The sequence below is a fragment of the Kockovaella imperatae genome, assembly GCF_002102565.1.
Source record: "Kockovaella imperatae strain NRRL Y-17943 chromosome Unknown BD324scaffold_1, whole genome shotgun sequence".
Classification (NCBI taxonomy): domain Eukaryota; kingdom Fungi; phylum Basidiomycota; class Tremellomycetes; order Tremellales; family Cuniculitremaceae; genus Kockovaella; species Kockovaella imperatae.
Window position 1 is genome coordinate 81,272 of NW_019028941.1, and position 27,780 is coordinate 109,051.

At 51.7% G+C, this 27,780-nt stretch overlaps 11 protein-coding genes across 11 annotated transcripts; 6 read left to right on the forward strand and 5 right to left on the reverse strand.

Moving 5' to 3' along the window:
* Positions 1–450: 450 nt before the first annotated feature.
* On the forward strand, positions 451–2,870 carry BD324DRAFT_647406 (putative alpha-amylase; the record flags this gene model as incomplete). The annotated part of the gene is made up of 18 exons (XM_022017652.1): positions 451–490; positions 550–577; positions 643–780; positions 858–1,001; positions 1,062–1,163; positions 1,223–1,268; positions 1,333–1,395; positions 1,448–1,496; positions 1,539–1,568; positions 1,610–1,646; positions 1,687–1,922; positions 1,978–2,071; positions 2,110–2,125; positions 2,164–2,261; positions 2,305–2,403; positions 2,444–2,475; positions 2,529–2,702; positions 2,779–2,870. 18 exons carry the CDS (start codon positions 451–453, stop codon positions 2,868–2,870), a joined length of 1,518 nt encoding a protein of 505 aa, XP_021874155.1.
* Positions 2,871–4,077: 1,207 nt separating this feature from the next.
* Positions 4,078–5,526, forward strand: BD324DRAFT_606399 (hypothetical protein; the record flags this gene model as incomplete). Its single annotated transcript, XM_022014011.1, has 1 exon — positions 4,078–5,526. One exon carries the CDS (start codon positions 4,078–4,080, stop codon positions 5,524–5,526), a length of 1,449 nt encoding a protein of 482 aa, XP_021874156.1.
* BD324DRAFT_2023 (hypothetical protein) lies at positions 5,338–7,854 on the forward strand. The gene is made up of 5 exons (XM_022012167.1): positions 5,338–7,106; positions 7,195–7,220; positions 7,283–7,431; positions 7,509–7,565; positions 7,636–7,854. Exons 1-5 carry the CDS (start codon positions 5,657–5,659, stop codon positions 7,811–7,813), a joined length of 1,860 nt encoding a protein of 619 aa, XP_021874157.1. The 5' UTR covers positions 5,338–5,656; the 3' UTR covers positions 7,814–7,854.
* A 217-nt stretch (positions 7,855–8,071) lies between these two features.
* BD324DRAFT_610938 (peptide methionine sulfoxide reductase MsrA) lies at positions 8,072–9,370 on the forward strand. The gene is made up of 7 exons (XM_022014226.1): positions 8,072–8,408; positions 8,503–8,534; positions 8,607–8,700; positions 8,769–8,924; positions 8,981–9,062; positions 9,131–9,210; positions 9,298–9,370. Exons 1-7 carry the CDS (start codon positions 8,264–8,266, stop codon positions 9,348–9,350), a joined length of 642 nt encoding a protein of 213 aa, XP_021874158.1. The 5' UTR covers positions 8,072–8,263; the 3' UTR covers positions 9,351–9,370.
* BD324DRAFT_3116 (hypothetical protein) lies at positions 9,306–10,607 on the reverse strand. Its single transcript, XM_022012457.1, has 3 exons — positions 10,195–10,607; positions 9,702–9,997; positions 9,306–9,596 (listed from the first exon to the last, which is right to left on the reverse strand). Exons 1-3 carry the CDS (start codon positions 10,437–10,439, stop codon positions 9,475–9,477), a joined length of 663 nt encoding a protein of 220 aa, XP_021874159.1. The 5' UTR covers positions 10,440–10,607; the 3' UTR covers positions 9,306–9,474.
* Positions 10,608–11,243: 636 nt separating this feature from the next.
* On the reverse strand, positions 11,244–12,210 carry BD324DRAFT_654335 (hypothetical protein). The gene is made up of 2 exons (XM_022018790.1): positions 11,974–12,210; positions 11,244–11,626 (listed from the first exon to the last, which is right to left on the reverse strand). The coding sequence occupies exons 1-2, from the start codon at positions 12,020–12,022 to the stop codon at positions 11,322–11,324; spliced, it is 354 nt and encodes a 117-aa protein (XP_021874160.1). The 5' UTR covers positions 12,023–12,210; the 3' UTR covers positions 11,244–11,321.
* A 261-nt stretch (positions 12,211–12,471) lies between these two features.
* BD324DRAFT_610949 (heat shock protein 9/12-domain-containing protein) lies at positions 12,472–13,156 on the forward strand. The gene is made up of 5 exons (XM_022014227.1): positions 12,472–12,594; positions 12,659–12,695; positions 12,754–12,796; positions 12,850–12,900; positions 12,954–13,156. Exons 1-5 carry the CDS (start codon positions 12,561–12,563, stop codon positions 13,056–13,058), a joined length of 270 nt encoding a protein of 89 aa, XP_021874161.1. The 5' UTR covers positions 12,472–12,560; the 3' UTR covers positions 13,059–13,156.
* Positions 13,157–16,335, reverse strand: BD324DRAFT_610951 (transport protein Avl9-domain-containing protein). Its single transcript, XM_022014228.1, has 13 exons — positions 15,639–16,335; positions 15,269–15,592; positions 15,207–15,217; positions 15,116–15,157; positions 14,979–15,070; positions 14,849–14,928; positions 14,733–14,802; positions 14,568–14,687; positions 14,379–14,527; positions 14,190–14,329; positions 14,025–14,152; positions 13,846–13,969; positions 13,157–13,791 (listed from the first exon to the last, which is right to left on the reverse strand). The coding sequence occupies exons 1-13, from the start codon at positions 16,170–16,172 to the stop codon at positions 13,266–13,268; spliced, it is 2,340 nt and encodes a 779-aa protein (XP_021874162.1). The 5' UTR covers positions 16,173–16,335; the 3' UTR covers positions 13,157–13,265.
* Positions 16,336–16,370: 35 nt separating this feature from the next.
* Positions 16,371–19,216, reverse strand: BD324DRAFT_610954 (putative ubiquitin-protein ligase). Its single transcript, XM_022014229.1, has 9 exons — positions 19,025–19,216; positions 18,684–18,973; positions 18,556–18,629; positions 18,409–18,516; positions 18,045–18,358; positions 17,879–17,994; positions 17,588–17,840; positions 17,272–17,548; positions 16,371–17,232 (listed from the first exon to the last, which is right to left on the reverse strand). The coding sequence occupies exons 1-9, from the start codon at positions 19,182–19,184 to the stop codon at positions 16,431–16,433; spliced, it is 2,394 nt and encodes a 797-aa protein (XP_021874163.1). The 5' UTR covers positions 19,185–19,216; the 3' UTR covers positions 16,371–16,430.
* Positions 19,217–19,921: 705 nt separating this feature from the next.
* Positions 19,922–23,579, forward strand: BD324DRAFT_596026 (phospholipid methyltransferase-domain-containing protein). The gene is made up of 8 exons (XM_022013853.1): positions 19,922–20,622; positions 20,661–20,947; positions 20,995–21,078; positions 21,118–21,258; positions 21,297–21,878; positions 21,916–22,004; positions 22,042–23,005; positions 23,054–23,579. The coding sequence occupies exons 1-8, from the start codon at positions 19,985–19,987 to the stop codon at positions 23,476–23,478; spliced, it is 3,210 nt and encodes a 1,069-aa protein (XP_021874164.1). The 5' UTR covers positions 19,922–19,984; the 3' UTR covers positions 23,479–23,579.
* On the reverse strand, positions 23,545–27,277 carry BD324DRAFT_677950 (kinase-like domain-containing protein). The gene is made up of 3 exons (XM_022018961.1): positions 24,621–27,277; positions 24,304–24,584; positions 23,545–24,250 (listed from the first exon to the last, which is right to left on the reverse strand). The coding sequence occupies exons 1-3, from the start codon at positions 26,787–26,789 to the stop codon at positions 23,899–23,901; spliced, it is 2,802 nt and encodes a 933-aa protein (XP_021874165.1). The 5' UTR covers positions 26,790–27,277; the 3' UTR covers positions 23,545–23,898.
* Positions 27,278–27,780: the final 503 nt, after the last annotated feature.

The following is a 27,780-nucleotide window of genomic DNA, read 5'->3' on the forward strand; positions in this document are numbered from 1 at the left end:
CCGAACCCCAAGATGATGGCGTGGCTGGTCAGCCTGTGCCAAGGTGTTCAAGTGAGTCAAACTGTAGCGTGTAGCAATGGCATGAATGTAGCAACGTTGTAACAACCAATGCTGCTGAGACGATGTAGCAAAAACCTCTTGTACACGTTCAGATCTTTACTAGTTTGTACCCGTGCCTGATTTTCCCGAACAGCCTCTCTCTGCCCCTGAGCCCCCCCTCCGCCTCTTTTTTTTCACTCGACGCCGTTTGCATCATCATCGATGCATCTGGATTCCCGGGACAAACACGTTATTTTTGAGAGAGCTTTATAGGGCAGCGGGGACATCGTGTCCTCTTTCTCTCATATACCTTGTCCCGCTATCGTTATCTTTGGCTTCTATCATCTTGTCGATCTTTTGTTCCATCTGGTATAGACTATAGATTAGCATAGAAACCATAGACATTTCAAAATGGCTCATCATGCGAACGAGGAACACTGGGGGAGACCTAGTGAGTAGCCAGCGGCCAGTCCAGGCCAGGTCGGGGGGTTTACTGACCTGACCATATAGCCAACTTCACCATGATGCAATTCTTCGAGTATGTCCAGGGAGCAAGCAAGTCCGATTGATTCTTCCGAGCTGATGCTTTATGACCCTCAAAAGGTGGTACGCTGAAGGTAAAGGTGTCCACTGGAAGAAGTACGCAAGCGAGACGGATCGTCTTGCCTCGATGGGAATCACAGCCTGTTGGATTCCACCTCCAACCAAGGGATCCTCAGTCGACGGAACAGGTTACGACATGTGAGCCTTTTTCTTTTGGGCACGTCAAGCCCGTCTGTCCCCTCGAGCCTTGCTTGCTCACTCACGTTACGCTTTAGCTATGATATCTGGGACCTTGGAGAGTTTGATCAAAAGGGTGCTCAGAGGACCAACTGGGGGACCAAAGAGGAACTGTTGGCGGCGATCAAAACGGCTGCTGATAAAGGCATTGTGACGTACATTGATGCCGTGATGAACCACAAGTGGGTCCGAGCAAGCGTGCTTGGAAAGGGCTCTGCAGGATGAGCTGATATACTCATTAGGGCAGGAGCAGACGACAAGGAAGAATTCTTGGCTATTATGGTCGATCAAAACAATCGTAAAAAGGAGATTGGAGAGATGCACAATATTGAGGGATGGACCAAGTGAGACGTGTCATCTGATGCATATGAAAGTGCGACGGCTAATCACACCTTGATTCTAGATTCACATTCCCCGGTCGAGGTGACAAGCACTCGCCTATGAAATGGGTGAGTTAACTTGGTAGACGAATCGACAACAACAACAACGACAATATAATTGATCACATGACAGAACTTTAACCATTTTACCGGCGTGGACTATGATGCCAAGACGGAGACGACGGCGATCTTCAGGGTGGGGGTCGAGATGAGATGCTGAGCGTGCCATTTTGGCTGACTTTGACCAGATCCAAGGCGACGGCAAGAGCTGGGCCTCTGACGTCGACAAGGAGAATGGTGAGACACAACTCGGCAATTCCAAGCTGATCCATCCTATAGGTGGTTACGATTATCTCATGTTCGCGGATGGTGAGGGATCGGGGAACAGACATTCCGCTGACGATGTCCAGTCGATCACTCTCATCCCGACGTCGCTCAGGAATACTTGTGAGGGAAACAGCACAATCATGTTAGTACTGACCTGCAGCAACTGGGGAAATTGGATCTTGAAAGAGACTGGAGCACATGGTTTCCGATTCGACGCCGTCAAGCATATCTCGCAACAATTCATTGGCGACTTTGTCAAGAAGATTCGATCGCAAGAAAGTGGACGGACCAAGGCTTTCTGCGTCGGAGAATTCTGGAAAGATTCTACCGATACCCTCATCGCGTACCTTGATGGACTGGGGACTCAATTCTCTTGCTTTGACTGTGTTCTCCAGGGTGAGCAGAATTCGAACATGGCTGGCATGCATGCTTGCTTGCTGACCATTTGCAGCCAATTTCAAAGAAGCTGGTGAAGCCAGGGCCAGCTATGATTTGCGAAAGATCTTTGATGACACCTTGGTGCAACGTCGTCCCATTGACGCTGTGTGAGTGTGTCGGTCGCTGGTAGTGTGCTGACCCGCAGTACGCTTGTCGACAATGTGAGCGATGCACGATACAGTGTACTGATTGGCGGCAGCACGACACCCAGGTCGGCCAGTCGCTCCAGCGATGGGTACCATCCTGGTTCAAGCCCTTGGCTTACGCTTTGATCTTGCTCCGAGTGGATGGATATCCGTGAGTTCATCCTTTGGTGAGCGCAGAGGCTCATTCCTCTCAGATGCGTCTTCTATGGTGACTTGTACGGATGTGGAGGAGAGAACCCACAGGAGCCGGTCAACCAATTGGAGGATATCGTCCGGTGCAGAAAGCTCTTTGCGTGAGTAGGCAGTACACGAACAGCTGACCTGACTGGTCAGATACGGAGAGTTAGTCGACCACTGGGATCACGGTGAGGTCAAAGTCATTGAGCCGCTCTGTACTCTCTCAACTGACATGCCTCAGCCAACTGCCTCGCTTGGGTCCGTAAAGGAGACGAGGAGCACGATGGATGTGTCGTTGTCCTTTGCAATGGCACAGATGAAGGTACAAAGCATTGTGAAGTGGGTAAAGAGCACGCCGGTGAGAAATGGACCGATGTGCTCGGCTGGCACCAGGGCGAAGTCACCATTGGGGAAGGTGAGTCAAATGATCTGGCGTGGGAAGCGCTACTCGCTTGGCTGACATGATACATGAAATTTTTTCCAAAAAAAAGATGGATGGGCCGATTTCTCATGTCCCGCTGAGAGTTTATCTATCTGGGCAAAGGTGGATGCCAAGGGTCGTGAGGAATTCAAGAAGCAGTGATTGTATTCCCCTCGGAGATGCGGGCCGTAGGCATTTTGTCTTCATTATGTGATCGCCTTTGTCACACGACTGCATGTGCCGAGAACCTCGGCGGCGGTGCTGCTGCTGCTACCATGGATGGCAGTTCCGCTCCGTATGTCGCCTAAGCCGTCGGAAACAGTCGGATTTCCTGTATCCCCTCTCCCCTTGGTCCTGGGGCCTTGCCCCTTTTTTTCTTGGTCGGTGATCACCGCCGGTCAGCTCGCCGGGTGTTCTTCCCCCTTTTCCCTTTCTCCAAAATAACCCTTCTTAACCCCGCCTCCATTTGCTAATGAGAGGTTTGTCAGAACATGATTAGCCATAATCCCCGACCAGGCCGATTTTCTAATGTATCCATTACCCTCGGGGTTGGATGATGCCATTTTTTGAGGGATACCCCCGGGGATGAGTGAGCAGTGACAATAATAAATCATACTCGTACCCGCTCATTGTGGCGTCTTTTGCTACCCAGTCGCCGCTTGCGTATTGGCTATATATGGGGCATCAAGCATTGGACAAAGATGGGGTTTATTCTGAGCGACAACAGGTGTCATCATCATCATGGATGTAGGGTTGATCTCATTGCCGCGCTGTGTGCATCCATCATCATGCTACATTCCCGCTCCAACACGCTATCGCTTGAACTCTGGTTGATTTATCGTTAGGCAGCCAGCGGCCAGCGGCACTGCCTCAAACGAGGAGTTTGTGTGTATGTATATTTTCGAATTTAAACAAATTATCAGAGAGAGAGAGAGAGAGAGACCCCGCGTGAGAAACAAAAAAAAGGAGGAGCCAAAAGAAAAGAAAAGAGAAAAAAGAGGGAGCTCTGTGTCTAAGGTTTAAAATTGCCCCACCGGGAGATATAGTGGGTTCAGCGCGGAGGGATTGGCGAGCGACGAATGGGAAATTGGGTATATGTGTGGTTCATCTGACCCTCTCTGACTCTCACTCGCACCCCATATCTTCACCAACAACAAAACCGTCTCACGGCAGTCAACCGTCAACGATAGCTTAGGAACTTCTGCTGTCGTCCACCACCCATGATGCTCAGTATATCCCACTAGAACGCTGAGAGCGTGACCTTTTTCTCAATCACAGTGTGTCGGATCTTGGCCGCTCAATTACGTCTCAAGGCAACCCCCGTTAGTTCAACACCCTCCCTCGACCTTCTGCGCGCACGCCTTACGCCATGACTTTGTTCACCACCTCGCCTCGCGGCATCGACGAGTTTACATGGACGCGATCGAATCCATTTGAAACTCTGACGACCTTGTCTTCGTCGTCTTCATCATCATCATCGTCATCCCGCCGCGCTGCTGCTGCTGCCGCCTGCGGTCCTGCATTCGACCCCGCTCGCGTGATGTCAAGTTCAGTGTCCGACATTCCTACATCTAGTCGTCTATCTTTCCCGAAACTCCAGATTCCGGTAAGATCACCATCAGCAAGTACATCTACGGATTCTGAATTGGTTCATTCGGATCCTGGCGTCACGGATGATCAACCTTCACCATCCCTCATTTCGTACATTTTCGCTCGAAAAGCTTCTATTGGCGGATCATCCTCTTCAAACGGTGGCAACGAGACGCCTATCACACCTCACCTCGTCAACCCTACGTCCGGGGGTCCATCATCATGCAATCGACCTATCCTCAGAAGACCGCAGTGTTCGTCGTCCTTGACTTGCACGACAAGTGATGATGGATCAGGCTACTCAAAGTCTCAAGGCCTTCTGAGTAATCTCCATTCGTCCCTTCACGGAGGCTTCAACGGTCTCGGCCTGTCCATTGACGAAACTAGCTCAACAGGACACGTTCCGACTTGTCGCGTCGAAAAACGACAATCCTGTCTGACCTTTGCGGTCCGCTCACCGCCCAGCCGACAAGCCACATCGCTCGTTTCACCCACCTCACAACGCAGTGTCATGTTGGATTTGGACCTCAGCACACGCCAGGTCAACGCAAGGGATGATGATGATGATGACGAAGAGGAAGAAGAACAACAGGAGGAAGAAGAAGACGGAGATAGTGATGATGGATATGAAGAGGACGAAGAAGGTGGTTTCACTTCCGATGAAGACCTCACCAGCCCATTCGGTAGAGGCATGCCTCCCTCGTCTGGATCTTCCTTCATCTCTTCTCGACCTTACACCCCTCACACTTTCTCACCCGGCTTCCCCCCCGTCTCTATCCCTCTATCCACCTCCACGTCGGATGAAGGAGTCGAGCGGATGATGGACGATTCTCGTCGTCGCACGAGCCCCACGAGAGGAAGGAAAATCTCCATAGCCACGTCCAAATGTGTCGAAAGGTGTTCAAGACATCGTTCACCTCCACCTACCTCTCATGAGATCCTTGGGACATCCCCAGATTGTTGTCCACCCGCAGCGAGATCCCCTTCCGCTCTCGAACTGTGTAAACGGAGACAAGTGACCAACCCCAATGACGCTTGGAAATCCGACTCCCATGCCACTTCTGGAATCATCCGAACTCGATCCATGGGACCCAGTCTACCTTGTAAATCCATCCTGAGGATGAGTTCACAAGCCGCCACCATTTCGGGAGATTCACCAGGTTCCAACACGCCTGCCTTTAGAAGAGCTTCCATGTCGGTCGTCGATGCCCTCGAGTCAGCAGTATAATGGTCGCGAGGGTGAACAGAGAGAGAGAGAGCATTGGTCCACCTAAAAAAGTTTTCACTGTTTTTCCTTTTGGTCGATTGACCACAATAAACAGTCTGAGCAAAGTCTATTGTAGCATAGAGCATTCGACATGCATTGCATAGATGATGGCTGGGGGGGAACAGAGTATCGCTCACGTGAGTTCTGCGTGGGAAAGGCGAGTGAAACATACTTGGTGGACGAGTGCTCCGACCCTGAAAAACCAGCCTCGTGTGACCGACGGGACATGCGAGCCCAGTCGACATGTTCGAGTGTAGGCCTAATGTATGAAGCCAGCAGCATATCCTTAAATCTATCTGATTCCAGTGTTCTGGCTTATTGGTCATTGGGTCACATTACCTTGGCCTGCTCCATACAGTCACTCACCCACTCTGCCGGCTGCGCTCGTGCATCCATCGCCATGCCACTAACCAAACGTAAAGTATCAGGCTCGACTCAGACTTCATCAACCCCATCCACCCTATCCCGTCTCTCACTTCCTCAAACCTTCCCATTCCGACTCACCCTCTCACGCTTTCCACTTGGTCCTGAAAATTGGACATCTTCACGCTCATCGGCACGTCAACGACGAGCCGATAAGGCGGCCGTGGCACTTCGCGACTTGATTCTTGATCCGTCTCTCGTCACCTCTACCCCATGTACATCACCTCATCCTCTTTCACTTGCTCTGTCTCCGCCTGAGGATCCAATCTCAGCCAAGATGTCGACCTCCCTCGTCTCGGACGAGTCGAAGCATGACCCCAGAACCAATAAGTTCAAAACATGGTCTCCTTACCGCGCGTCTACCATTGCCCGATCCAAGACCACGGTGCCACGACTCCGAGCAAAAGACATTGAGAGACTCCGTACTCAGCTCCTAAACCCGACCCAAGCATCCATGGTCATAGCGTCTGCAAAGGCCCTGAGCCAAACCGCATCCGAGGTCGATTCACCCGGTGCAGAGCCCATGCGAGCTGTCTGCCTGGACTGTCTAGATGACAAAGCGGAGGACTTGATTCGACAGGCTGCCAAAGTCCAAAAAGGGTTGAAGAAGGAGTATTGGGTCAAATCAAGCCATGAAGAAAAGTTCAAGACTGTAAAGGTTGCTCCGATACCGATCCCAAAATTGCCAGTGTTGTTGTCGCTCTTGGGAGTTGTAAAGGATGAGGCAATCTCAGTGGAGTCTAGAGGTGGGACGGGAACGCTCGAGGTACAAACGCATCTTGCAGGCGATCTGATCATCGAATCTTCAACGGAGCTGGAGACCCCTCGAGACCTGAATGAGAAAACGCATCATCACCGTGCTCCAACTGCCCTCACCCAATCACATACCACCAACAGCCCAGCAACTCTCGGCGACTCCGCCAAACTCCCCTTTGGTCTCTTGATGCCTGCTTCCGCCATGTCCCTCTCGAGACCACTAGCAGGTGCGCTCCCCACGCCGGAGACCCTTCGAATAGGATTCGACGCGCTCCTCAATGCAGAGAGCAAGATATACCTGTACCAGGGGCCTAGTCATGTTGGGATTCATCCGCCTTTAGATAGGATGAGTATATATACTTGTGAGTGCGAGTGAGCGGCCGAGTGAGCACGCGAGAGCTCGCCATACCAAACATCAGGACGTGCAGACTGACCAAGCTTCCTCATCAGATTGGTGGGGTTTCGAGCTCGCTCTGGTGAGTTCTGTGGAGCATATCTGTCACGATGAGTGAACCTGACCTGACTCTTATGACCTCAGCCGCCACCGACTCTCGAGTATCTCTCCCAATGCAAGCAAATCTCCACGTCGCTCCTCAACCTCCTAGGCGTCATAGTGTACGCCGTTCCGGGTGGAACGAGAGAATTAGCACCCTTCGTAGGTGTCTTGAGCAGGTTCATCGAGACGGAGTGAGTTCAGCTCAACTTGGGGAGACCGAGTGGAAAACCAATCAAATGACTGATCTCACAACTTCCATTCCTTTCAGGTGGAGAATATTGACGATCCAGGATCAAGGTCGAGGTGTAGTCTGCGGAGCGACTTGGTGAGTTCTCGTCCCTGTCCACCGAAAAACAACAATTTTGCAAGTCTCCCTGGTTGACGTGAATCCACAGGTTCATCCCAGCTGCGCTCGTCGCTAGACCTTGGGACTTTGATATTGTTCCCGGTGAAAAGGCACAGAGTGAGAGATCGAAGCGGGCTCAAGCGGCTGAAGCGAGGGCGGGGGCGGCGGCGGGCGCACTGACGGCACAAAAGGGCATTATGAAGCTGCCGAGGCTATCCTTGGCCTGAAGATCAGTCTTGTAGCTAATAAGAGAGGGGAGTCGGGGGCATCTTCTCCCTTTATGAAGCCATGAATCAGTAGCACTGCATGTCAAGCAGCGTGCACTACCGCCCGGTGATCTCGCTCAATACGTGCGATCATTGGGAGAGAGTTGTGTGCATGTTGGTGAAAGTTCGGGCTCATCTTGTCATCATCATCGGTCGGCGAATGAATTGAAAATCCCAGGAAAAGAAAGAATCGGATCGGCCTTTTAAATGACTGTGTATTGATCATCGGTCTGCTTACTCCATCAACTCGATATATCGACACAGGTCCCGACTACACTTCGAGGCTTGCTACTGAGACTCTTGAAAGGGAAAGAGCAATAAAGTCGTCGTCCCATCATACGCCCTCTTACTGTCCTCTCACTTTCTATCGCATTCATAACCTTCCTGATCTTCTCCAAGGACGACAAGTTTATGGCTTCATCGATCCGATCTCTGTTTGGTAAACTCGCTCAACCAACTGGAAAGATGGTAAAGACTAAGACACCTCCTCCGCCGACAGTTCCAACGGCTATAAAGGCAAGGGAAGAGGCTGAAAAGGCTGGACCAGGAGAAGGTCGTGAGTTCGAGCGGCGACCCGAAGCGAGAGAGCCGCTCCTCCGGAAAACCCTTACTCCATCGTACCGTACTGATATATTATCCCTGTTTCCCAGTCGAATCGGCAGTCTTCACCGCCGGATGCTTTGTAAGTCTTACTCTTCTTTTCTTGAGGAGACTTCCTACGAATGGCCATCTTATTGACTTCCATCACGTTTAGTGGGGCACAGAACACCTGTTCAACCAATATTACTCCACTTTACCAGGATACAAGATAGTCAGCGGGTATGCCGGAGGAGACGTCCCGAATCCATGTGAGTCGTCTTCTTGGACCCAAACGAGCTACGCTGACTCGCTTTTCCCCGTTCTCGTCTTGTTCTAGCTTATCGACAAGTCTGTATGGGCGGAACGGGTCACGCAGAAGGTGTCCAAGTGACTTATCAAAAGGGAGCTGTAGGGTACGGTGAACTCGTAGAGTTCTTCTACAGGACACATGACCCGACTCAAGCTGGAGGTCAAGGTCCTGATCGCGGAGATCGTGAGTTTTGCAAGTCAAGCATCATTATCAACAACAATCCTGACGCCAACTCCCAGATTACAGGAGCGGTATCTTTTTCAACTCGAAAGAACAGGAAGAAATCGCCAAGCAAGTGACGAAAGAAGTCCAGGAGAAGTAGTGAGTCAAGGTGTCCCTCGAGCGATCCGCTTCCGTCTGGGCCATGTAATGCTGACACTGAGACCCAGTTTTAAAGGCAAGACAATCGTCACCGAGATCACTCAGCTCAAGAAATTCTATTCTGCGGAAGACTACCATCAGCAGTATCGTGAGTGTTTGAACGAGTCGAGTATCGTACGTGCAAAGTGGCTGATCCTCGACCCTCCCCCCCCCCCCCCCCCCCCCTTTTATGCAGTGGACAAGAACCCATGGGGTTACGAATGTCCAACGCATTTCATGCACTGGTAAATGGAATTTCAAGGATGAGATTATAATCGTGCATGAATGTCATGAAGCAAATGTCCATCTGCAAATCAAAAGTCGTGTCCAGGCCGTTCTCTCGTACCTCTTCTACTGTTACTCTACCACCTCATCATCTTCTCCATACATTCCAGACGGAAAAAATGACAGAGGCGAATGTCAACATGGCCGCTAAACCAAGCGGATCGGAGAGCCGTTCGAAACCAGCATTGCAAGTCGAACATGTCCATCCGTCTGAAAGAAGGTGGGGTGGGGGGAAATGCAGGATTCAGCAGGGTAATGCGATGGTTACTATACGCCAGCCGCCGCCGACATCGTACCTGCTCGAAAGGGACTCACCTGCAATGCTTACATACGGTCCTGGCCTATACAGAGCAAACTCTGTACCCGCATAAGGACTCAAATAGCCTCCTTTTATACCGACATCTGGACCTCTTTGATCCCACATTTTGAGCACATAGGTCGCTTCTGCGAATGGGACTTGGCCTTGAATTTGCTCCCATTCCCAAGGTGACCACACGACGTTGGTAGCGTTTGCTGCTAGCGTATTGGACGGTGAGGCGGTAGGTCCAACAGGATAGGTGTTACCATTGGCAGAGCATGAAGCGATGATCGTGAGGTGTTCGGGCTGGACACTGTGGTGACAATGCGTGGCACAGGGGTTATAAGGGGGGCGGGGGGTGGGCAGGGTGTCAGGTGAGGGGTAAGATGAGCATGGACGAGATGAGAGTGGATGGGAAAGAGACGGATGGGGGATAGATCGAACGAAGTCCAAGTTGATCAGCGCCGCACGTGTAATCCAAAACAGCTCGCTTTGCGCTCGCTCACTCACTATAGACTCGTAAAGTTCCATCCAAACGTTATATACTCCCCCGAAGCAATCTTGTAATAAGATGCTTCACCTGTCGATGGTGGTTGAGTGACTGTCACTCCTCCAGCAGCCGCAGTGGCCGGTATAGAGATAGATGTGGTGGCTGTCGTGCTATTTGATCTGGCCGAGCCTGAGCCAGAAGCTGCGGCAGATCCTGAGGCTTGAGCGGATCCACTTTGAGATCGAGATTGCGCCGGGGTCGCCATGATGATGATGATGGTGGTGCTGACGAGGATGAGATGTATAGTGTGTCCGAGCTAGAGCTCTGGATGAGACTGTGCTGTGTGAGGACCAGAGCTGGATTCCGAAAACCCCAGGATCTCTCAACCTACGCCTTGTTGCGTGTCGTGCCCGGTTCGTGCACCTGAAATGATCAAAGGAAAGAACGGACTACGGACTGTATCTGCCAACGCCGCTCAGGTCCAAACACAGGGGGTCGGCTAGGACGTTTACTGGTTATGAGTCGAGCAAGAGTATACTGTCCTGCGTTGTACTGGTTCGATCGTCAAAAGCCCCGCGTCGAGGAACAGCTGGATTGCAGGTCAATCCCGGAGCTGTGTTGTCGTATGGTCTAGATAGAAAAAAGCAGTTGTATCCCGCGATCGTGTCAACTTCCCTTTCTCCCTCTTTTTTTTCCCTTCCACGCTATGTATGTTTTGGTTGAAGAAAAATAGAAAATCAAGAGGGGGGGCTGTGTCGAATACTTTGTGAGATCCAAGACTGCAGCGGACCATACAACTCGACGCTGTTGGCTGATGTTGGGCTCCCTGCGCTCAAGTAATTGGGCTTGCTATATCAAAGCCCTCCTCTATGATAAACCTTGATGCAGTGTTTTGGCTTCTGTACCATGCATAGCCTCCTTCCCCAAGGCACGTGCAGACAGACGCGCCACCTGAAACGTCTCTTGACGCGGGTTTCAAAATTCAAAAGAAAAGGGCGGCTGCGGGTTAGATTCCCACGGTGTACAAGTGAATGAGAGACTGAAAACTTCAGCCTGTGATGATGATGATGATTATGATGAGGTTGACTATGCATTTTTTCTCTCTTCGTGTCATCTGTTTATGTCTCGTCGGTCCTGCTCAAACGACCTAGTGCTTGTGCGCTTCCTCACTCTGCTTCTTTGCCTCTTCCTTCTTCGCCAACTCTTCCTTCTCCTCCTGGATGAGCTGCTCATCAATGACGGCACCTCGAGACGGTTTGTTGCCATGAGATTCAGCAATGGCCGTTGGGTGTTCCTGAAGTTCCTTCTTCTTTTCCTCGACAGCTCGTTCGACAGCAGCTACTTTCTCAGCGTCGGCCAAAGCGTTGGCGTGGGATCGTTCATCCTTCTTGTCGAGACGGAGGTGAGCGTTCTCCGGGGCGACTTCGAATCGTTCTCCGGTTTGAGCGTGGCCTGAGGGGAGGGGACATGATCGAATGAACGAAGAGCAGCGAGTGAGTGAAGTGAGTGGGGCAAGATCGAGATTGAAGTATCATCAGGGGAGCGAGAAAGGTGATCAAGTAAAGAGCGGCAACAGCGTTGTTGTAAGGTGAAGAATTATAGGTGCGAGAGCGTCAAAGCGTTATTCAAGACGAGTGACGTAGGAATGCAATGATCGGATCATCGACACGAGATCCAGGTAGTGGTAGCAAAGGTGCATTGCATCCAGGTGGATTGGGATCCAAAGAATAAAGCAGGGGTAGCAATCCATGATCAGCTCCACCACCATTTACTTCTCAAAAGACGTTGCCTCTGCTCACCAGAAGTGCCAGTCTTGGGGTCGATAGCTCCAGTGTTGTTGTCAGCCATGATGAATATGCAGAGGTGGTTGGGATGGTATGGGAGTGCAGGGGAGCGTGGATATGAAAATACGATAGAGTGCCAAGTGAAAAAGGTTGAAACTCTAGAATGTGCTCGTGCTCAATGATGAACCAAAATGATTTCGTTGTAATGAACAATGACACACGACCGGGGGGCGGTTACGGGTTTACACGATTTTTAGCATGAAAGAGGTAATAAAATCATGGTACAAGAACTGACGATGACGATTGTGGCAAAGTCCCTCTGCCATCAGACAATTTGCCTTTTCAGGTAAATTTTATGTCACAATTTGCCGATCAATTCCAAGGAAAAAAGGTGTACGCACGACGTAGCCGGTGACATCACTGAACACGTCGGAACTTGAGCCTGATAGCCGGGCGGGTGGCCAGGGCAGCACAAGTCGAGGTATATATAACAAGGTCTTCCATCCTCGTTCATCTTCTTCTTCTACCTCACACTACATTCCATTCAACTATAACACTTACCTTTTTACCCCAAACACCCAACACACAACTAACCTTTCACAATGTCCGACATGGGAAGACAATCCTTCGGTGACAGTGAGTACTAGGTTCATCCCTCCTTTGAGAAAGGTCAATCCACTGACCTTTATGCCCTTTTCAGAGGCTGAGGCCGCCCTCAAGCCCGACTCCCAGAAGAGGTAACATCCCTTTCACCAGATGAACGTTTTCAAGCCCGTACTGATTGGAATTCTTCAGCTACCTCGAGCAGGCCAAGGACACCATTGCCGGAAAGGCCGACGTGAGTAAACGCTGATTAGGCATTCCATCAAGACGCGCTGACGCCACCCGTAGTCTGCCGCCTCCTCTGCCCAACCCGAATCCCAGAAGTCCTGGACTCAACAGGTAAGATGATTTTAACAACAGAGATGCACACCCGCTCACACCTCACCCCTCAGGCCGGTGACGCCATCTCTGGAAACCAGAACGAGAACTCTGGCTCCCTCCTCGACAAGGCCAAGGACGCCCTCGGCATGAACGAGAACAAGCCCACCACCAACTAAGGATGGTTCATTGTGCTGAGCCTTAGGGCTTCGTACGGAGGTGATTGAAATAGCAATGTACATATAGTCAATGCAAATGAATGTATGGTTAACCAAAGATACCGGCAATGCGCGCTGCGGTCGAAGTAGCATGTTACCACCCTACCCTCAGCCCTGACGACGAGACACTGCGCTACATTTATACTCTAGATGCACGAACAACCCTGTCTATCCACTCCTGCGCTTAGCATCCGCACTGGCCGATGGACTGAGACTCATTGGACGCAACCCTTTCCTCCGATCCTCATCGTCCTTTGCCGCACTACTCCGAAAGGACGCTACTCGATTACCAAAGAATGATCCGACACTAGATCCGATACCGCCTAACGTAGCTTTGATATCGTTGATGGGAGCATTCGGGGTGGATTGTGCCGAGTCCCGGATACCCGTGACGGGGGTTGAAGGACCAGACGAAAGAGGTCCACCTTGACCATCTTGCGCTGCTGCTGCCGTGGTCGTCGCACGTCGCTGCTTTTCCGCTTCGATTCTCGAGCTGATATCGGCCTTGACACCGTCAAAAGTCTTCCAAAAGGTGGATGAACCGGCTGCCAGCGCGGTCGAACCTGCTGAGAAAGCTGACGACAAGACTTCGCGTGTAGGCCCAAGCTGCTGATCCAATTTGAGATCGTGGATTCCTTCCGTTAGACGGAGACTAAAGTCGGAGATGAGCGTCGCTCTGCCGTCGCATGGGTGCCTGATCACACACACATGGTCAATCAAAGCTCCCTGTTTTTGTTGGCAAACCCACCTAGGCTCGCAGATATCAAAGAGGACCGGATCTGTGCATCCACTCCATACTTCATAGGCCTGAGTTTGACGGAATGCTTCGAGCCACAACTCTGAGAATGGTTGAAGGGGATTTTCCTCGCCAGCTGAGGGTGGGATCAGCCAAAGTCAAAAGGCCATCTGCCACGTCCCCGTACGCACCTACACCGACGATCGAAAGATCCTGTGCCTTGCCTTTCAATTTGAATTCGGCAAATTTCAAGGATGACAAGGCACCGCTGATGTATTCTTCAAACCTTGATCTCAGATCGTCGTCACTGCCTCGGAATCTGAGAAAATCAGAACCGGTCGCGGTTGCACACTTACGACGCTCGTTCGCCTTCCGGCAGGTCCCATGTCTCTTCCACAGCTTTGACTACGTCGTCCATCCACTTCCGGTCAGCCGGGGTCAAGTTGACTATACGCTCCATCTTTGGGTCGGAGAACTCAAAGGACATATTCTCGATCTGCAGTTGTGTCAGCTTAATTCCCAATCACAGTATATCCGAAGCTGACATTGACAAGCAAATCATAGCGATTCTCTCTGGACTGCGTGACGATCTGATTCGTCGTTCCGATCAGCCAGGAATCAGCAGCTAGGTCATCCATCTGCTGAAGCGGGAGATACGGCTGGAAGAAGCACCCATTGCCGAATAAGTGCAGCGCTGGATACATTCAGACTGCGTCAAAAGGGCAGCAACTCACGCAAGCCCATGAAGCGGAGCACGCTGGCTCGATCGCTCGTCCGCAGAGAGTTTGGCCTAGTTCGGGTGGTCTTTGCATCGAGCTCGGCCGAACCACAATCCCGCAAATTCATGAGCAGCCCTAACACGAGTGAGATCGAGAGCTGACGGTATGAATTCAGCTCACCAGGCATGAGAGAGACAAGCGAGTACTGGTACGTGCAGAGCATTTCCACAGGGTGTCCATAGAGCATGATCTGCTCGCGATAGTCAGCCTCTGACAGTAGAGTGTAGTCGACTTGCCCTCTTCTGCAGCATTAGTATTTTGAGCAGGACAAGTGTTCGATGGCGAAATTTGTGAATCAGTTCGCGGAGGCTCGTTCCTTCTAGCGTCAGCTACCCATAAAAATGATGTCTTTTTTCACAAACTGACCCATATAGATCGCACTTTCACCACTCTTTCCATCCAGACTAGATTCTAGGCTGGTGTAAAAGTCTTGTAGGATCTGTGTCTGGGTAAAGTCTCTACGAAGTGTGAGCTCAGAGCGTCTAGCGATCGGGTCCGCTCACCGTTGAGCGAAGAATGCTCGAGTGACGACGCCAAGGCGATCGCTGATAATCGTGTCAGGTTAACCCACGCTTCGCACGTTTTGCAGCTCACCGAATGGGTCCCTGCGGACTACGTCAGATTTGGCATTCTTTACAAAGGACTCTTGAACTCACAAACACTGGCTGGGACGCTATGACCACAATAGCCTTCTGCACCGTTGTTCTCGTCACGTCGCTCGGTCTGACGAGCAATTCGCTGGCTTGTAGTTGTCTATTGCAGGAGATTCCAAAGAGGGTTGTCCCAACCGGGACATCTGTTTGCTCCGCTACAGTCCCGTTCGGTGGGCGATATGAGCAGTGAAAATATGAATAGTCTTCTTCAGTCAGATGAGCTCCATCTGGTAGTGCTAGGAACGGGAGGATCCTATTGAGCTCGTCGTCTGCAGTCAGAGCCGACTGTAGACTGGGAGGATACGCGAACTCGACTGTCGGTCCGATCTATCTGTAGTCAGAAAATTGACTTAGACTTTAGGTTTAGACGTACTAAGTGGTTGAAATCAACGAGGACCACGCCGAGTACCAAAGGGACATTCTCCAAATCTTTCGCCAAGGCCGTCATGACGCTCATACTCGATCCCGTAGGGTGTGAGAGCAGAGACGGTCTCGAACTTGGACCGGGACGCTCGTCTCTCTGAACCATGTGTGGTGGTGGTGTGGACATGACATGAGAAGGGGTTGAGAATCTTGACCCACTTTGGTCAACAGCAGGCGAAGACACGTCTTGAGGCGTAGCTGTTCCACTGCTATCTTTCCTCACTCGACTTTCGAATCTCTCCCAAGGACTCGATTTCGCACCTCCTGAGCTGGATGATATGGAGTTTGGCGAGCCTAAACCTTCCATAGCTGATCTTGACGAGCCTGTATACGAACTGGGCGATCTCATCAGAGACGAAGAAGAAGAAGAAGCCACTGTCGGTGGGAGCTGGGATGACGTCTTGATCTCTGCCTTAGGGTCGTCATCCAGCGATAAGTCTTCGTACACATCATAGCCTGATGCTGGCCGCGAAGACTGGCTCATGCTGCGTCCCGAGTTGTTGACGGTAGACAGGTCAATGGTATGCTTGCCCAACAAGACATTTGGTGAAACGCTTTGACCCGGTAAAATTGGATCGCCTCTCGGTTGCGTCACTCACGTAAAACGTGCCCAGACCACAAAATGTCCCTCCCGTTAATGCATATGCAGGGATTGGGTCGGCTCTTGGAAACAATGCTCTTTGGATACAACGCTATGCATACTGCCAGGCTTCATACGACGTACAAACATTATCGAATCCTCCTACGCGAGATAATGCAACAAGTTTCTGTCATCCTCGTCTCTAGCTAAAAATTCCCGCTCGATCAAGCTCTCCATGCGCTTCTTGATCTCCTTAATGTCAGGCGGGAATCGTTTATTGACATCTGTCACCACGGCGTCGATCAACAATTGAAGAGTCATCTTCTTCTTGGCCTTCATGATCCGAACAATGGTGGCTTCCAGGACAGATACTCGATCCACAGCCACTTGTTCGTTTGTCTTTCGACTCTCTTCGGCCGACATATCCTGTTGGATCTGATTGATTCGGAACTTGATCCTGTCCGAGGTGAACGCCTTGTTCCAGCCAAACGTGTCGGTGGGATTGACCTCCTTCCCAGCCGGCTTCTTGACCAACACTCGCGTTCCTTTCCGACCCATAGAAAGAGACTGGACTGTTCGAACCAACTCCAATTTCTCGATACCTGTCCTTTGCTGAATCTCGTTGAAGTCCAGTGCATCGTCTGCATTAAATTGGAGCAAGACAACAGCTTGGAACAAGGACACCCCAATCTCGTATTTCCCGGAAGGGAATCGAGCAGTCAACGTGACCGTGGCCAATTGCCAACGCCATGAGAGCTGCCTATTCTTGTGCTGAGTAGCGTACCATGAGGTAAATTGATCGATAGATGACTGTAGCTCAGGGGTGAGCTTAAAGTTCCAGCCGTCCTTTAGCAGAGGATACGCCGGCCAGGCCGATTCCGTCAAGACGTTGGCTGCAAAGTCACCGGCATGCTTGAATTCGTCTGGATTCTTCGCCTGAGCTGATTGATACGCTTTGACGAGGCTGAAATGGTGAGTATCTCATCCGACACGGTACACTCACGTTTCAGACAGCGACAGATCTTTCATCATCACGTCTCCCGAGGTGAACTCTTCGCCCATCTCCCGCTGAAGCTTGACGATCATGTTTCGTTCCATATCATCACTGGCACTCTTGCTCAGCAACAATCGCTTGGCCAGCTGAGTCGAATAGAACGCTTTGAAAACGTCCTTGTCCTTTGTGAAGCCTATGAGAGCGATCACTTCATCGAGCAAAGCATTGAATTGAGCCTCTGTGCCAGACCCCTGTCCCCGTCTCATCGCCGCATCGAGGTGCTTGGCTGGAGCAGGAGATCAGCTTATATTTCACTAGCACCCACCGATCCATTCCGCAGGAGCATTTTGTCGGCTACCCATTCCCGCTTTGAACCCTCTCCGGATGGCATCCTCCAGCTCGATCTGTCGGATCCTCTCGACCGCACTGACAGTCGTCGCTTCGGCCATATCTGTATCACCATCAGGCTCGACGAACAAGCGCGCAATGCTCTTGTCAGTGAACTTTTTCAGTGTCAAAGTGGAGTCTATCATTTTGGGATCGTTGTCAGGATCTGAGATCAAAGTGCGGAGGCGTGCCTTGTGCGATCAGTCAAGCGTGCTAGATGGCAGCTCACCTCAATATGATCAGACAGCGCCTTGACAAAGAGGGTGAAGGTATCGCAAGCCACGCTGAATTCGTACAATCTCGCCAAGGCTTTTTCACTCGTGAAGTCCATAGCTTCGTCGAGTGCTGAGATCAAAGGTTAGCGTGCGGATTGGTGACGAGTGTAATAGCTTCACCCCTTCGGACGACCCTATCTCCCATTGCATGCCCAGCTGTCTTCAGAACGACAGGATTGACTTCGGCGTCCGTGCCTCTCCACAGGCAGGCTCTGGCGCGTTCGACTTCGTCGGCCGCTTTATTAAGCACCCAATCGACGTATTTTGATGCAGACATTGTGCCTTCTTCCACGCGTGTAATGTTCAACGATGCGACTGAGGTGTAATGGTCGATCAGTTGCTCCATATAAGGAGCCACGAGAGAGGGCTCATCTGCTACGATGGAGGAGAGCTCGATCAAGGATTTGATGGTTGGGCGAAGTTCAGTGTTGGGTCTGATAGGGTGGGTCAGCCTCTGAGGGTATTCTCTGCTACGCATACTTACAGATCATGCTCTCTCTCAGCTGCCGCCCAACCCAACAGCTCGTCTTTCGTCTTCATGAGGTACACATCTGTCCAGATGCCTTGATAGAATGCCTTGATCGCGGTCTCTCTGATCGGTGAGTACTGATGCTGCACGCATCCGGCTCACTTGATCGACTGTCTGCCGTTCTGTTCGTTTGAATACACCCTATCGAGATACACGAATACCGATGCTAAGAGGTCCTGCTTCGTTGTGAGCTTTGTGCCGATGCGTTGATTCGAGCTGCGCCATCTCACGACATGCTTTTCCCAGACCTTCCAACCGCTCGTCAAGCGTTTTAACCAGTCCTTTTCCCGACTCATGATAGACCCTCGCCATTCTCTAGCCAAGTTAGCGACGCTCCTATCGAGCTCTGAGGCTATGTGATCGTAGATCTCTGGAGCTTTGGAGTCTGTACAAAGCACCAGACGACGGCAAATCTGTGAAAGTTGCTGGTATGACGCCCGGGTGGGCTGCCCGGCGAGGAGCGGAGCGATCGAGTCGAGTAGAATCGCAAGCTCATCTTTTGACGAAGGACCTGATACGGCTGCGTGATGGAAATCAGCTTGGCCGGAAGGAGACCAGCGGCAGCACTCACGAGGCAGAGAAACCTTTATGACTCGAACGGATGACTTGTCGATCGAGCCGGCGGCTTTGCCTTTGGTCGAAGGGATCAAAAAGTCCACATGGGCGTTCGTGCTGGGTCTGTACTGAGAGAAAGCATTGGAATAGGATGGCAACGACAGCATCGATGTCATCGTGTGCAATGAGGAGTGCGCTGTAAGGTATCGAAAGGTCGCGAAGTGGAGGCAGAGCAAGCTTCACTCATATTGAATTGTGGCAGATTGGGTGTGGCGGCAGGATGCTAATCATGGGCAAGCAACAAGGCTGAAGTGCGCGATATTGCACAGAGTGTGTATACGGTCCTACCTGTCCCTCGAATGCTTGAGAGTGTGTATCTAAGACTTGCGGCTCGCTATACATCACTCCTCGCAATCCTTTTTCATATGCTCGGACCAGCAATCCCCCTGATCATCCAGGGCATAGAGTGCTTCAGACTGGGACTCTGGCAGCCTCCCAGACCCAGCTTGCCGTCGTGACTCCTCGCAGACCTTCAAGACTCAGCGTCCCAACGTTTTGCTATCGAGTCAAGCTCAGGACCTCCTTTGGTATGTCCAGCCCGAAGTCTACGTGCGCGGCAACCTGGAGAAGAGGAAGGCACAAGCGCCTCCCAACGACCTCTGCCAGGTGAGCTATTGCTTGATCCCCAGGAAGCTATGCTGTCTTCCGAAGGCTTCTACTGAGGTCGGAGCCTGTGATCCACACAGACATCAAGAACGCAAGCCAGGATCTGTGAATGCGCATCACCCCTACAGAACCAAGTGTCTGAGTGCCACATGCCACGTCACATACATCGCTGAGCTTTATCATCATTTCCGGAATTCCGCGCTTGGACGAGATCAAAAGTCCGAAAGGTGAGCTGTCTAGATTCGTGTAATAAACGCTCTTTGACCCAAATACAGCGAGCAGTCCGAGTCCGAGCTATCACGACTGAGCCATGGCATCGGACGTGGCTCCTGCTCCCGCGGAGGATGCAGATTTCATCACGACCACGAACGGTCCTACCCTCAGACATCGCAGGACTGGCGCGACGCTTGGGTCGTCCGACCCGAACGTGGACTTCAACAATGAGGGCGAGCACGACAAAGTCAGCGAAAAAGGTCAGGACGAGGTGACATGGGGTAAAACTCCATCCGGTCAAGTCTTTCGAGTCCCGGCAACTCATTCATTCCTCCATACGCTCTTACACACTCTGCACAGGTCCTCGTTGACCCGCTTGACCTTTCTTACTTTGATCTCGCAACCTATCTTGTTTTACCTCTGGCGAAACCATCCCGGCATTCGTTCCACATTTTTCCTGATCTACTTTACGTTCTGGCGAGGAATGTATGATTGGGGTTTCGCTTGGGCTCTCAGGAGACAAAGTGAGAAGAAATGGATAGTTCGAATGCTCCGGCAACGTGGTTGGCTAGATACGAAATCCGAGTCCGGTGGCGAAGAAGGTCGTGTCTGGGCAAAATGGTGGAAACGAGAGCTCGAGATGAAGATGGGAGAGGGGTACAAATGGGAAGACGTTCCCCAGGAATTCAACGCATGGTTGATCTTTCGCCAACTGGTCGACTTGGTTCTGCTCAAGTGAGTCACAGAGGAAGGTAGGAGACCTGACTCTCCAGTGACTTTGTGTCCTATTCTTGCTTTGCGTGGGCCAACCTCAGCTTCCCATCAGGCCATACGACATTCTTCCATGTCTTCCGCTGGATCCTAGGATGGTCGCTCATCTTCTTCAATCTCTGGGTCAAAGTCGATGCCCATCGTGTGGTCAAAGATTACGCCTGGTATTGGGGAGATGCATTCTGGCTCATGGTCATGCAGCACGACCTGGTCTTTGATGGAGTCTACGAAATTGCGCCACATCCCATGTACTCGGTTGGATATGCTGGCTACTATGGCCTTTCAATGGGTGAGCTTGCTAAGATTCGTTAGTTCAGGAGTGGCTCATCATGACAGTCGTCGGATCATACACTGTGTTGTTCGTCTCGCTGGCAGCTCATGCGGCCCAGTTCGCCTTCCTGCTTTGGTTTGAGAACCCACGTGAGTCTACCGAGGCGTCAACAATCTGACCTTTCGCAGATATCGAGCGGACCTACGGAGGTGGCAAGAAACCGCTTGCCTCGCGAGTTCCTTTGGCATGGGGCGAAAACCCCTTGCCGGCCACAGAATCAGTCTTAGTAGACGAAGAAGTACCTGAGAGGACACCTGCAGTTACCGAAGGTGCGTCATGCCTGCAGCCATCTGGCTGATCCGTTCAGGGGAGACCGAGACGGAGCCTGAGCTCCCTGAGCTGTCCGACGGACCCATCTCCAATCCCGAGATTCGAAAGAACCGCTCCGACAGCTCGTATAGCTCCATGTCCATGTCGATCACACCCACAGGCGACATGTCGCTCCCCAAGAACATGTCTAGCGGTTTCAAGACCCGACCGAGACGAGCGACTATGCACGACCTCACACATCGATTCTTCCGAAAGCCCCTGGTCATCCTCAATCGCCTAGACGTATTTCGATCGACAGACTTCGCACTGGTCCTTCTCCTCATATACAGTCTATCCTCGCTTGTACCTGCGCTTCCGGCAAAGGTCGGTCTTGGCGTCCATTTCCTCCATGCTTTGGCGTGGCGTTTGTTTCATTCCTATGGTCTGGGATTGCTCTTGCGGGCTCAATCCAAGACGAAATGGCTGGTTCGACATTACCTGAAACACTATCATTACCCCAATGAGGTTGGCAGCGAAGCTAGTTCCGGTATGGAAAGAGAGGGCGTAGTCAAGCGTGCGACCGAGGAGGCTTTCAGAAATTGGCAAGTGGCGTACAACATCAGTCTGGTCATGACCTATGGTGAGGTACTAACCGATGGCAAAGACTGACGCGGCAGTGTCCTTCGCGGGGCTGGCGTGGAAAACCTATCATTTGCCTGCAGATTGGACAGTGAGCGGAACGCTGCTCCGACACGTGCTGGGCCTCGTGAGTATCCATGAAGATTGCTCTGGCTGACCAGCAGTCTCTCGTCGCTCTTCACGTATGGGCTGCTACATCGAGCTACGAGGTCTTGGGCGATTTCGGATGGTTCTATTCCGACTTCTTCCTCATCGAGCAGATCCCGTCCCAGCTGGCTTACACTGGTATCTACCGATTCCTCAACAACCCTGAGCAGAGCATGGGGGGAGCCACGTTCTTCGGTCTATGGCTGATCAGTTGGTCCAAGCTCGTGTTGTTCCTGGCAGTCGTATCACATCTGAGTCACTGGTGGTTCCTCTCGAGCGTGGAAAGGCCCCACATGAAGAAGCTATACGGAGATCGATTGCGAAAGGATGGTGGTCTGACCAAGACCTTGAAGTCGGTGGCAGGAAAGACCTTGGCCGACAGTGCTGGGAAGCATGCACCCGAGATTCAGAGAGTCGTCAAGGAGGTCCGAGGATCTATCGAGCGAGTCGAGGAGAAGCTTACGGAAGCCGTCGAAGAGTTCTTGGATCATGCTCGACCGGTCTTTGCGGATATGGTCAACGACACGAGGATCCTACTTCAACAGTCCAGGGAGAGGATGATTATCACTCGTGTGGCGAGTGACATCTCTGCCTACGACACGAGCCGATACTCACTGAAGATTGCGACCAACTCCTCTACCCCGGCACTCAAGTTCAAAGTCGGTCAACCCATCAGAGTCCAATGGACTGCACCCTCGAATCATTCCAGAAAGGATTGGATTGGCATCTATCGACTCGGTTCATGTCGATCGAATTTGGTCACTAGGATCGCGTCAATGGGTAAATGGATGCCAATTTTTGAAGATGAATGGGATGGTGACGAGTACGTCTCGCCACTTGGAACTGTCAAACAAGAGGATTGTGGAGAAGTGGTATTTCGAGGCGATCAACTGCCCTGGTCTGAAGGCAGATATGAACTCAGGTATCACCATGATGGGAAGCACAACGTCATGTCGCGAGTGGCGCCCATTGAGATCGAGGGTGAGTTGTTCCTTGTCCAGGGGAGGATTATGACTTACACATTGACAGTCAGCCGTCCATCCGACCCGACCTCGTACAAAGCTGTGCGCTCGTGTCTTCTGGACATTGTCACAGTCTCGCTTGACGAGAATCCGGCACTTTTGCCCAATTCGGTCCTCAAGGCCAAGTCAAAGAGTATCCCATCATCTCCTGATCCGGATGTGTCGCCTGATCCTGTAGCTTCGGATGACCTTTCACCTGAAACAGATGGATCTGCTGATATAGCTTCGACTTCTGTCGAAGATGACGGTCGAGATCCCGACGATTTCGCCATCATGGATGAAAAGCAAGCCAAGCGGATTGTCTCACTGTGCGAAGCGGCTTTCGACGTGGAAATGACCGTCGATGTCGTAGTTGCAGAAGCCAATGTCGGGGCTCTAGCCAAACGCATCTTGGGTGCGAGGAGCTTGGTCAAATCTGCTCCTGGTGGATAGCACGAGCACGAAGCATAGAATCAGCGGCCCGCCTTCTTTGAAGTGGAGCAGCGCATGCAAATAATGTATTGCATCGTATCGTTGCATGTCATCCCGTCTCGTTGCGATTTGCAAGATATTTTCAAAAACATAGTTATATACAAACAGTTTCTACAAGTCTCACTCGCATCTAGCGAAGAGTCGTGTCGTATTCCAGGCAGCCCTCCTCAGAGAGTGATTGAGATGTCGTTAAATATAGCAATGCGTATTCCGGAAGAAGAAGATAGAGAGGGGGGACGGGAATGCGGTCCCTTTTTTGATGGCACAGAGAGAGATATGTGAACCAGGCATAACAGTCATGAGATCAAGATCGTGATGAACAGGGAAGTTTGCCGTTTGGCAAGGATGATTGGGGGACAGAAGGAGATAGGATAATGCCCTTTAATCGATCATATCCACATCGCCATCTATTGGAGTCGATGCCATCGGACGAGGTGCAAAGCCGAGGCTGCTTCCACCACTAAGAATATCGACCAACCATCTTGGATCCTCCGGGGCCAAAGCGTCTTTACCGGTCCGAGCGCGCTGAACAATGGGGTGACTGACAATTTGGCTGATTAGAGGTCGAGCTTTCGGTTCGGCCTGCATACACGATACGATGAGATCGGTAAGGGCGGGTGAGAGCGGTGACAGATCGACGACTGTGAAGTCGTTGGTCCTCAATGCTTGCCATGCTGCACCACCATCCGGCACGCAGATGTTGGTTGAGACTTCCAAGATGACCAAACCAAAGCTAGGACGGATGTTAGGTGCACGGACATTCGAGAACACATCCTGAAGACCTACCTGAAAATATCGGCTTCTTGGACAAATACACCCCGAAGCATTTCTGGAGGCATGTAAACACGATCTCCTTCCCGCTCTAGCTTTTCTTGATTCTTCGGTCCGAATGCAGCTGCAGTGCCTCCCAGACCAGATCCTTTAAGGATCTCATCGGCCGAGATACGAGGCCATCGAGTAGCGAGTCCGAAGTCGCCAATTTTTAGCGAACCAGTAGACGAGATGAGTATATTTGCCGGCTTGATATCAAAGTGAATGACACCGGAAGAATGGATGTGATTGATGCCCTGAATGTCAGCGAGCCTCGAAATAATGACACTCACGTCACTGAGCTCTCGAACGATCTTCCATACACGACCTTCGTCCAGCCTCTCAACAACTCGACCATATTCTTCGAGGAAAAAGGCCAGGGATCCGAGGCAAAGCTCGGTCTGAATGAACAATTGACGATTTTGCTCCCAAGCGTCCTCGAATTTGATGACATGAGGACAGGGACTCTTCGACAAGTGGCGCAAGATGTCGACTTCCTCGAGATGCCTCAGACGATCCTTGACACCGTCAAAGACCCCTCGCGCCTTTTTCACCGCGTACAGACCGTCGCCAATGCGTTCCTGTACCTTTAGGACGGTGCTGAAAGCACCTTTGCCAAGCGTATCGAGGGTAATGAAACGAGCCTCAAAGAGATCCTCCTCAACCTGGATGTTTGGAGCGGGATGAGATTGACGATGATGCAGTGTCTTGTGTTGCTTCGGCGCAGCAAACGCTGGGAGCGACATCCGAGGCATGATACCAGCCGGAGGTTTAGACGGGGTCGGGGAGGGCGACGGCCCAGGTGTGACACCAAGATTGCGGGGTCGTTCTGAAGCCCCGCCTTTGGTTGGCGTCCCCTCATCTTCGCTGCAGTCACTACTGCTGCCACCGGCATGGACCCGCAAGAGATCCATTCGACCAGCGACTTTCGAAGGTGAAGGATCATGACTGGCATGGGGAGGAAGGCCTTGCGGGCCAAGACGGACAGTCGGACTCGAAACATCAACCTCCATTGGTGTCTCCGGAGAGGAAGTGATAGTAAGCGTCACTGCCGGCACCGGAGTTTTAAGCAAAGGCTTGGTGTCGACAGAGGTCCCTGTCATATCCGTGGTGATCTCAATGGTCGGCTGGGAAGAGGCCTTGGCGATCGGCAGACCACCCAAGGAGCTTCCTCTTGATCCGGTCCTCATATGACCGTAAGCATTCCTCTTGACAGGGGTATCCGGCATGGATGGCTTTTGATCTCCCTTGAACGACAGGTTTTTGGCGGTCTCTCCGAGGAAACCAAAAGCGTTCGGTGTGGGCCATCCAGAGGCCATACTCGGCCCAGTGATACTGGGCGTCTGACACGAGACTCGCTCATCCCCCATAGAGGAAGTCCGCTTGAGCATAGCAGGTCGTTTGGGTCGAGTGAGCGGTGGAGGTTTGGCAGGTGGCGCCACTCGTAGTAATGGTGAGGGATCGTCCATAGCCACCCCGGAGTCTCTAGGCTTGAATTTCCGCAACAACGTCCCAGCACTGTTCTCAAAAGCCTCTGCGAGAGGCTTGACATCTTCAAAGATTGGCGGCTCGGCAGGAGAGAACGAAGAGGTGGAGGAGAGAGAAGAGCTGGATGCAAATTCAGTCGAGTTTGCAGGCGTCAAAGTCAAGGCTAATCCCGACTTCTGTCCAGTGGAACGAGAGATGGATCCAAGACCATGGTGATCTCCGGAGTTGTGTCGCTTGTGTGCACGATGAACCGATGTCGACCCGGCTGATGGAGGCCGAGACTTTTTGCCAAGGAAAGACGGTTGAGGGTGATGTCCGAAAGGTTCATTCTTATCTTCCGCTGTCTTGTGAAGCGCGTCAAGTGAGATGGCCTTTTTCTGTCCCAACAATGGCCGTTGAGCGTCAGTCGATGAGCGAGCTCGATGCGAGCTCGCCTTGGCATCGGATCCCGATTTTGTCGCGTCGCAGTCTTGTGATTGAGAGGTGCGAAGTGGAGGAAAGAGCGGTTGTGGAAGGGGAGCGTTGGACATGAGAGGGGTTGGAGGGAGTTGAGGCGAATCTTCGTCCTGTGGATTTGGAAAGAGAGTCGAGTATTTGAGTGGACTAGTGGGCGATTCTCGCCCTTTTAGACCTGTCGATAAGAAGACGCCTTGCTCATGCTGAATCCGTCTTGATGGACTGTCATCATCCACTAGTTTCAATCTCGCAGTAGCACTCGCGACTCCACACGCCGGCGTTGGGCTATCCTCTGGAGATGAAGAGCTCGTGTCGCCTTGAAGTCGTGCAGGTGTTGGAGGCATGGCCTGATGAGCTTTGATAGGCGAGATCATCACGAAATCTTCAGCAGTAGTGGCCAGTTTTGTATGCCCCACTTTGGGTTTAAACCAGGTGCCCGGCCGATTGATATTGCGCGGTCGGAGGAGGGACGAGGACGACGAAGCCGTGGACGACGAAGGTGAAGGATCTCCGTGCATGGTGTGAAGAGAGTGGTCGATTGGATGGGCGGCTAGAGATGGTGTCAAACAGGTCCGAGACCGAGACCGTGTCTGAGTCGCGGGCCTGCTTATTATCGTATGCGTTGATGGGGATGGATCGGTATCGTGCAGACTCGTCGCTCAACTGAACGAGCAGGGTTACGTCGAAGCAAGTCCGATAGGAGGACAACACAGGACAGATCCAGCACGCCTTGTGTACAATCTTTCTCTCTCCTCAACTGGTCAAGTGATTTTGGTGATTCGACGGATGTGATGTCCTTAAAATAATGTGCCGCTCGCTCTCTACCCTGAAAAGCGTCCAAGCAATCCGACTCGAGATCACAAAGAGCATGCGTCGATCACTGACGATCCTCGCCAATGTCCCGAGTGGCAAGATAGCAGTGCACGCAGCAGCAGGACTGTCCAGTTGAATGCGATGCCAGCAAAAGTATGCCAATCAAGAGTGAATTGAATGTCAGTTTGTGAGGTAACTCAAAGGTAAAACATTCGCGTCTCTCCTCATTTTTTGGTTGATTTTATGCTGTGCCTTGTTTACACCCAATTTTGGGAGAATCGCCAATTTGATTCCGTTTGTGCCCAGTCAGCTGGGAAGTGTGGCAGATCTGCTCCGGACCCTCCTTCTTGGGCTACCTGGACATCTAACGTCAACAAGGCAGATTCCAGTCGCGCAGGTTTGAGCCACACGGGGTGGATGTCATCTTTAGAAGCCCAAACCTTCGATCGACGGTTCTCACGATGACGGTTGATTCTTTTTCGGCCCGCGAAAGAATCATCCACAGCGGGAGTCTAAACTTTGTAAAAGCGGCTGGCGGATTCTGCTGTATCTGTAGTCTGCAAGCATAGCTATTTCTGAGGACCCCTGTGAAAACTTCATGCACGAGAGGTTTAAAGGGAGAGCCTCTTGAGCTGAGACCGAGCCCAGCGCGGGCTCATGCCTACTGAAGGCATCGTGTCCATGTTTTTTCTGCCA